We start from the raw sequence: 8,737 nt of genomic DNA on the forward strand, positions 1-8,737 counted from the left end.
ACATCTTCCCTGGGCAGTACAAAATATGACAGTAAACCCGAATATTTCTCCACCGGGAATCTTTAGATCCCAGGGTGTCTAGGAACTTGTATTTAGAGTTTAAGAATTTTTCAGGGGAATTCTGGAATTTTGTACTTTCATGGTGCTGATAATTCCCCCCAATGACTCGATCACATCCTGAATTATCTGGAGAACCACAGTAAAAAAATAGAACCATAATACAATTTTTTGGCCTGTTTGCCTTTGTATATTTGACTGAATCAGCACCCAGCCATCATCTAAGGACACAGTGTAAACTTTAAAAATGTTTTCTTTTATTGTTGACAGCATTACAGATGTCTCCAACTTCTCCCTTTTTGGGCCCTCCACCCAATGCCCACCCCACCTCATGTAAACTTTTTGCAGTATGCTCAAACTCCTGAAATCCAGGTTTGTTTCCGTCATCCTCACTGCACCCAGACACCACACTGGTCCAGGACTCCACACTCTCGACAACGGCACAGCTCCCTAAATGCTCTCCTGACTTGTTCCCACTCCCACTCCCAATGCAGTGTATTCTCCACACAGCAGCCACTTTATAGGCAATGAAACTGGGAGTCAGCAGGGGTAACTAACTTGGCCATGGCTATAATGGTAAGCTTCAGAGCCTCAATGGGGACCCAATCAGATTGACTTTTGAATTTGTCAGTAAGAATAGTGCTTTGGGATCAGATTGGCTTGTGGCTGTCTCCCCTACCCTGTCTCATTCCCTGACTACTCCATCAATGTTTACTGAGATCACCGATATGCATTCAAATCTGTGTCTCAGGGTATGCTTCTGGGGAACCCAAGTGAAGACAAAAAACATTATTTATTAATTCAACAAATATTTATTAAGCCCTTCTATGAACCAGACTCTGGGCTAGAGCCTGAGGATATTGCAGTGAATAAGATAGAATGTGTTCCTGCTCTCAAGGAGCTAAAAGTTTGGGAATAGGCAAAGACAACTAAAAACAAACAAGCAAACAAACAAAAAGAGCTATCATTTTGCATAGTGACAAGTATTGTGAAGAAAATGATGTGATGGTGATAGGAGCAGTGTATATGGGGTGGTCAGAGAGGCCTCTCTAAAGAAATTATATTTAAGCTGATACATGAAGGATGAGAAGGGGCCAACCATTAAACAATTCAGGAGAACATTTCAGAAAGAGAATAGTAAGTACAAAGACTTTGAGATAAACATGTGCTTGGGATATTGAAGGAATAAAATAAAATTATGTAGTTGCAGTTTAGTCAACTATAGAGAACATGCTAGAAGTAAGTAGTAATAATTGGTTGGAGAAGTAAAGTAAGCAGAGGCCAGGCCATGCAGTTCCTAGGACATAACAGGAAACCTGAATTTATTGCAAGCCACCTTGAGTTGTCAGCCTAGGAGTGATGTGATCTGAGTTAACAAAACAAACAAACAAACAAACTCTCTTAGGCTCTGTGTGGGAAATGGTCTGTAGAAACAAGGGCAAGGGCAGAATAGAAAAGTGGGAAGTGGACAGATTTGAGACATTTTGGAGTTAGAGCTGACAGGAGGACTTGATGACGGATTGAGGAAAGGAAACAAAAATGACTTCGGTTTCTCCTAGTGAAACTGGGAGGATGCGTGGGTCATTCACTGAGATGGTCAGATTGGGCAGGAACAGGTACCACTTAGATAGCTAGACTATGTGTGGATCTGTAACTCCAGCTGGGCTGAGAACTGGAGACTTGAATCCGAATTCTTTAACCTATAGTGCAGCGCTGTGCAACAGAAATAGAATGTGAGCCAACAATGTAATTTAAAATTTCCCAGTAGCCACATTAAAAAGTAAAATGAGCCTGGCAGGTATGCTCAGTGGTTGAATCAGGAGGTCATGGTTGATTTCCCCTTTGGGCACAGGCGGGGTTGAGGGCTCGATCCCCAGTTGCGGGGCTTGCAGGAGGCAGCCCATCAACGATTCTCTCCCATCAATGATGTTTCTCTCCCTTCGTCTCTCTGAAATCAATAAAAACATATATAAATATAAAGAGGAGACATTTTGCATTCTTTGTTCCAACATTTAGAGCCCATTTTAACTTGCATTCACCACATTTCAAGCGCTCAGTTGCCACATGCCGGTTACTGGGTATCGTATGGTTCACCGGGTAGTGGAGGTTTTTCAAAACAAGGAACCTGCACCCACCCGGACCTTTCGGAGGAGGCACTTCCGTTGGAACCATCCGGACGGAAGTCGCGGCGGAACGGAAGTCGCGCGTGCGCCGGCAGCTGTTTGGGTCAGGCCGGGAGCTTTCGCTGCGCGCTGGGCGCTCCAGTTGCGGGAGGTGAGAGGCGCGCTGGGCGAAGGTGTGCTGCGCACCCGCGCGGTGGCACGAGGCGCTGCGGAGGCTCCGAAATGCGCGGTGTTCGGGGGGTGCGGAGTGGGGGGTGGGGATGTCTTGCTGGTCCCGGTGCAGACCCTGGTGTCAGACTGTCGGGGTTCACACCTCAGTACCGCTGCCTACTCGTTGTGACCTTAGGCAGGTCACCCTCTTCACCCTGAGCCTTAGCTCTGTCACCTGTGAAGGGGATGCTATTAGAACCTGCCTCACAGAGTTGCTGTGAGGATTAAATACGGTAATCCATGGGACACGCTTAGCCCCACATTGTAACCACCCAGTAAAATGTTTGGGATGCTTCATTGTTTATGTTTAGATATACGGAGACGAGGCTGTTGTCTCATGGTTTTTGCCGACTACCAATTAATTTCTGAGCCCCTTATTGTGCCATGCAAACGTTTTATTTGTAGGAACACATTTGATCCTCACAACAGACATAGAGGAAGTATGTTACCCCTATTTCATGTTTTATTTGTAGGAACACATTTGACACAACAGACATAGAGGAAGTATGTTACCCCTATTTCACCCATGAAGAAATGGAAGCTCCCAGGTGCCCAAAGTTACCTGGCTGGGGAGCAGTTGGGTCAGACTCTAACTATAGGGTCTTAACCACAATGCTCCATGGGAAGGGATGTTAAAGTCTTCTTTAATGCTCACATCATCTCTGGGAGGTGGGTACTACTTTTATTCTTTTACAGCTCAGAGGCAGGAATTTGACTTGCCCAAGGTCACACAAGTAGGAAATTGGTAACTTTAAAGCTCACACTAAAAGCTGCTGTTCTCTGACACTTGAAAGTAGGTTAGCACTGTTCCTGCCTAAAGTACTGGTAGCATATACAGCAGGTGATCAGCTGGGAGAGGTAACAGGCCACGTCTGCTCATTTTACACGTACAGTGCCTGATGTAAATATGAATGAGATTGGTTTCCTGCTTTCAGGCACCTTCCAGCTTATAAGAGATGGCAAAGTGTAATGACTCTTGTGAAAGAAAGTTATAAGGAGGCCTTGGGGACCTAGAGGAGGACCCCAACCTAGATTTTGGGAGGTGGGGTGGCCAGGACAGGCTTCCAGGAGGGAGCAGAGACCTTAAAAGTGTCATAGGAGTTGGCCAAGGCAGTAGAGAGAAGACATACCAGCCAGAGAGAACAGCATGGGTAAAAGCCTAGAAAACTAGTGACGATCAGTATAAAGATATCTGGTATGGATGGAGTGAGGCAGTCCATTAAGAAATGTGGTGGAAAGTATGTCTCCAAATCTTGTATTTTGAATCATCTGGGTTTATTCCTGGGAGGCAGTTACAGTTTCTTATGCATTCTAGAGATACTGTGTATACTTACAAATATGCACCATAATGTTCTGCCTTCCTTCCCCCACAGATTCAAGTATAGCATACTGTAGGTAGTTTCTAGCACTTTGCTTCCTTGCTGTTTTAGTTTTTAAAAATTTTTTTTATTGATTTCAGAGAGGAAGAGAGAGATAGAATAATCTATAATAATAAAAGCATAATATGCTAATTAGACTGGACATCCTTCCGGATGAAGCCGGGGCTGCGAGGGAAGCCCGGGTCCCAGGTGCCTGCGGGTGGCCAGAGGGAAGCCAGCCAGGGTCCCGGGTGCCAGAGGGAAGCCGGTGCTGGCAGCTGGGGGAAGGAAGGCCTATTCTTGCACAAATTTCATGCATCGGGCCTCTAGTCAATGATAGAATCATTGATCAGCTGCCTCCTGCACATCCCCCACTGGGGATTGAGCTCACAACCCAGGCATGTGCCCGGACCAGAATTGAACTCTGACCTCCTGGGTTCATAGGTCAATGCTCAACCACTGAGCCATGCTGGCCAGGTGCTTTTTTCATTTTTTTAAAATTGATTTTTTTTAGAGAGAGAGGGAGAGAAAGAGTGAAACATTGATGTGTGAGTGAAATATCGATTGGTTGCCTCCCACATACACCCTGATCAGGGACCAAACCCAAAACCTCGCTACGTGCCCTGACCGGGAATTGAACCCACAACCTTTCTTTATATGGGACAACACTCTCACCAACTGAACCACACAGGCCAGGGCTGCTTCCTTGCTTTTGCCATGTATAGATTCAGCCTCATTTTCTGACAGTTCCATCTTATTCCATTTTATGGATATACCATGACTTACTTAACTAGTCCCCTATTGATGATGTTTAGATATCTTCCATTCTTTTGCTATTGTAACAAGTATCCTTATAAGTAGGTCATTTTGCCTATGTAAGAGTATATCTGTAGGATAAATATCTAGGAATGGAACTGCTTGGTCAAAAGGTTTGTGTGTGTCTAATTTGATGGAAAATGGCACATTGCCCCATGTAAAGGCTGTGCCATTTTCCATCCCACAAGCCATGGGTGGGAAGTTTGAAGGCAGTAATTTGAGACTCATGGAGGGTAGAAGGAGTCATTGATCAGGCATATGGTGCCCCATATTAGATATATTCCTTTGGTTTTCACAGTATTGGGAGACAGTGTAGCAAGGTAGCCAGCGCTGTTGCTTACTGGCTGTGGGAGCTTAGGTAAGTTCCTTAGCCTTTCTTGTGTCTTTCCTCATCTCTGAATGGCATAATAATAGTGTCTATTGCCTATGTTGCTTAGGATTGCTGTGAAGATTTAATGAGTAAATATGCTTAAAGCCTTGCGAATTGTTCCTGTACAAGGTGCTACTTTATTTTGTCAGGGCTTCTCATCTCATCTCTACCACCCCTTTGTTTTGAAAATACACTGCCTGGATTTGCATCTCATCTCTGGCACTCCTCTGTGTGATCTTGGGCAAGCTGCCTCAGTGTTTTCACCTATAAAAATAGGGATACTATTGTTTTTTTTTTAAAATATATTTTATTGATTTTTTACAGAGAAGAAGGGGGAGAGATAGAGGGTTAGAAACATCGATGAGAGAGAAACATTGATCAGCCGCCTCCAGCACATCTCCTACTGGGGATATGCCCGCAACCCAGGTACATGCCCTTGACCGGAATCGAACCTGGGACCTTTCAGTCCGCAGGCCGACGCTCTATCCACTGAGCCAAACCGGTTTCAGCGGGATACTATTGTTAAAGGTATCATCTACTTGAAGTATTTAGAGTAGTGCCCTGTACATTGTGCTCAATAAATGTTGATGATGTCTGTTATTTATTTATTTTTTTTTGCAGACTTTGAGCTGTTTTAGCGCCATGCATCATTTACAGTGTATCCTCCAAGCACAGAGGTGTCTGGGGTGGGGGCCCTTGGCCTCTGTGTCCTGGCTGCTGCTCCGGACCTGCAGGGCACACAGCAGTTTCTCCGGCACCGCATGTCCCAGTCCAGAGGGGCAGCAGGAGGATGGAGTTGGGAAGGATTTCAGCTCCAGGCTGGCTACTGGACCAACTTTTCAGCATTTTTTAAGAAGTGCTTCAGTTCCTCAAGAGAAGCTGGCTTCTTCAGATGTGGTGGACCCACCCCCATATCTCACAGTGGATGAACTTTTAGGAAGGCAGAGAAAAGGTTGGTTTTACTTCTTGTCTCTCTTTGGGCTTTCTGCTTTGCTCTTTTCCAGCATCCAGGCCTGATTCTTAACTGTTCTTTTATTACATACCTGGCTTTGGGAGTTTAACAATGTGGGAAGGCTTACTAAGTTATGGAATCATTAAACTCCACCAAGTAACATTAATATGAAGGAACTTACAGTGTTGGTACACACAGCTGGGGGATAGAGTCCTGGGTAGTTCTCTGGTTACCTTTGGAAATCCTGTACTTTCTGTTCTAATTTTTAGATTGTCTTTAAGTTTTAAGGCAGCTTTCACAATTGGTGCTATAGAAATTCACTCTTTATATTTAGGCAGAGGTTTCCTTAGAGACATTATACAATCAGATAAATGCCTTTAAAAAGTTTGAAGAGAAATTAAGGGACAATCAGACCTTTCCCCCTTGCCCTGTTTCAAAAAACTATTTCCCTTTATAATTCTTAAAGATTTGGTTGCAGTCATAAGGTGAAAATTATTTGTAACTTGTTTTCATTTAACATTTTCCCCAAAACTACATTATTTATAATTAAATTTTTAAAAATTAGTACAAAATATCACATTTGTTCTGTACCATGATGTTTCTCAACCTGTCCCCTATAGTTGGACATTAGGTTGCTTCCAAATTTTTATATTATAAATAATACTATGTGTCTCATCTATATCTACATCTATCTATCTATCTATCTATCTATCTATCTATCTATCTATCTATCATCTCTGTCTCTCAGACATCTATTTGTTGTTCCACTTACTTATGCATTTATTGGTTGATTCTTGACCATGATATATTGGGATGATGCTCTTATCAAGTGAGCTACCTGGCAAGGGGTACGTGTGGATTTAAATTTGTTTTTCTTCTAGGTTGATAATCAATGCTGTCAGCTAATCCCTGCTTTTCTGATTGTTTTTATAACCATACTAGAGGTCCCTGTGCACCGGTAGGGTCCCTTGGCCTGGCCTGCGCCCTCTCGCAATCTGGGACCCCTCGGGGGATGTCAGACTGCTGGTTTTGGCCCGATCCCTGCAGGCCAGGGATTCGTGCACCGGGCCTCTAGTCTATACCAGTGGTTGGCAAACTCATTAGTCAACAGAGCCAAGTATCAACAGTACTTCTTCAAAATAGACTTGCCCAGGCCGAAAACTGACTTTTGCACATGGGCCACGAAGTTTCATTTGCACTGTAGGCGCGCCCGCACGTGGTATTTTGTGGAAGAGCCACACTCAAGGGGCCAAAGAGCCACATGTGACTCTCGAGCCGCAGTTTGCTGACCATGGGTCTATACTAATAAAAGGGTAGTATGCTAATTAGACTGGATATATTCCGACGACCATCCAGACGTCCTTTTGGACAAAGCCGCAGAGGCTGCCTGAGGCTCAGGCAAGCCACGGATCGTGGCTGCTGCTGCCCAGGGCCGGCCTGTGGCTCAGGCAAGCCGCCGATGGTGGCTCCCCAGTGGCTGGAGGCTCAGTTAGGGGGTGATCAGGCTGGCAGGGGAGCAGTTAGGGGATGATCAGGCCAGCAGGGGAGCCGTTAGGGGCATCAAGCTGGCAGGCAGAGGCAGTTAGGGACATTCAGGCAGGCAGGTAGGCAAGTGGCTAGGACCCAGCGGTCCTGGATTGCGAGAAGGATGTCCGAATACCGGCATTCAGACATCCCCCAAGGGGTCCCGGATTGGAGAGGGTGCAGGCCGGGCTGAGGGACACCCCTCTGTGCATGAATTTCGTGCACCGAGCCTCTAGTATGCATATAAGATCTTTGGTTAATCTCTTCCCACCCTCTCCCCTTCCCTCTGAGATTCATCAGTTCCATGTTTCCATGCCTGTGCGTTGAGCCTCCTCCCCCAGGTGGTCAGTGCACATCATAGCTACCAGTCGAAAGGTCACTTAGGTTTTTATATATATAGATAGATTTCCTGATGCTTAGGTGCATGTTTTCCCCATATTTTAAGTGACATGACTTATATTTGGTGTGTGTATATAATGTAGTATTTCTTTTGTTCTGAAAAGCTGTCATTAATTTGGTGATACATCTGGCAATTAATGGTGTCTTAGAATTGAGGCAATAGAGGACTTAGTGGATAACCAGTAGCATCAAATATTTCTGGGACATTTGGGAAGGAGACCTTTGAGACATATGGTTCCTTTTCGTCTGCCTACCATGGAATCTCCCTCTCATTGCAGTCTACCTTGAGACCTATGGCTGCCAGATGAATGTGAATGACACAGAGATAGCCTGGTCCATCTTACAGAAGAGTGGCTACCTGCGGACCAGTAATCTCCAAGAGGTACACGTATTGCCTATTTCCCTGTTTCCTGGATCTATGCTAAACTCTACATTTGTGCCAATTCTTAGATGCAGTTTCAGGAACAGGGTATGGCCTGGTGAGAATGAGTTCTTTTGAGTAAAGTATGTAGAATGGGACCAAGGTGTACATTTGTTTCATTATTTTTGAAAATCTTATGGTGGTGCTCACTTTCAGGCAAGGAACTAAGTTAAAGATAGACTGCAGGGGCAGGGTTGGGAATTAGTGTTTAATGAGTACAGAGTTTTAGTTATGGAAGGTTGATGGTGATAATTGCATAACAAGGTGGATGTATTTAATGCTACTGAACTGTACACTTAAAACTGGTTAAAATGGTAAAAGTTATATATGTTTTTCCACAATAAAAGATGTTTGCCTAGTATGTGGAAAATAAGATCTAATACCACACCAAAACACATGGACTTCAGACAAATCTTTATCCTATCATTTTAGAAGTTGCTTGATTTTGGCATATATATATATGTGTGTGTGTGTGTGTGTGTGTATATATATATATATATATATATA

General features: G+C 44.3%; 1 protein-coding gene across 3 annotated transcripts in view; it reads left to right on the plus strand.

Moving 5' to 3' along the window:
* The first annotated feature begins 2,247 nt into the window (after positions 1–2,247).
* Positions 2,248–8,737, plus strand: part of CDK5RAP1 (CDK5 regulatory subunit associated protein 1) — a 33,697-nt gene continuing 27,207 nt past the window's right edge. The window contains exons 1-4 of one of the 3 annotated variants that reach the window (XM_014550686.1): positions 2,248–2,331; positions 4,863–4,922; positions 5,556–5,886; positions 8,088–8,191. In XM_014550686.1, the coding sequence (XP_014406172.1) occupies positions 5,577–5,886; positions 8,088–8,191 (414 nt within the window). In that variant the 5' untranslated portion in view covers positions 2,248–2,331; positions 4,863–4,922; positions 5,556–5,576. Of the gene's footprint in view, positions 2,354–4,862; positions 4,923–5,555; positions 5,887–8,087; positions 8,192–8,737 lie in introns of all 3 variants that reach the window. The other 2 variants (XR_001364717.1, XM_014550687.1) reach the window with 2 other exon arrangements.

This window comes from Myotis brandtii, unplaced genomic scaffold (assembly GCF_000412655.1).
Source record: "Myotis brandtii unplaced genomic scaffold, ASM41265v1 scaffold61, whole genome shotgun sequence".
NCBI lineage: Eukaryota > Metazoa > Chordata > Mammalia > Chiroptera > Vespertilionidae > Myotis > Myotis brandtii.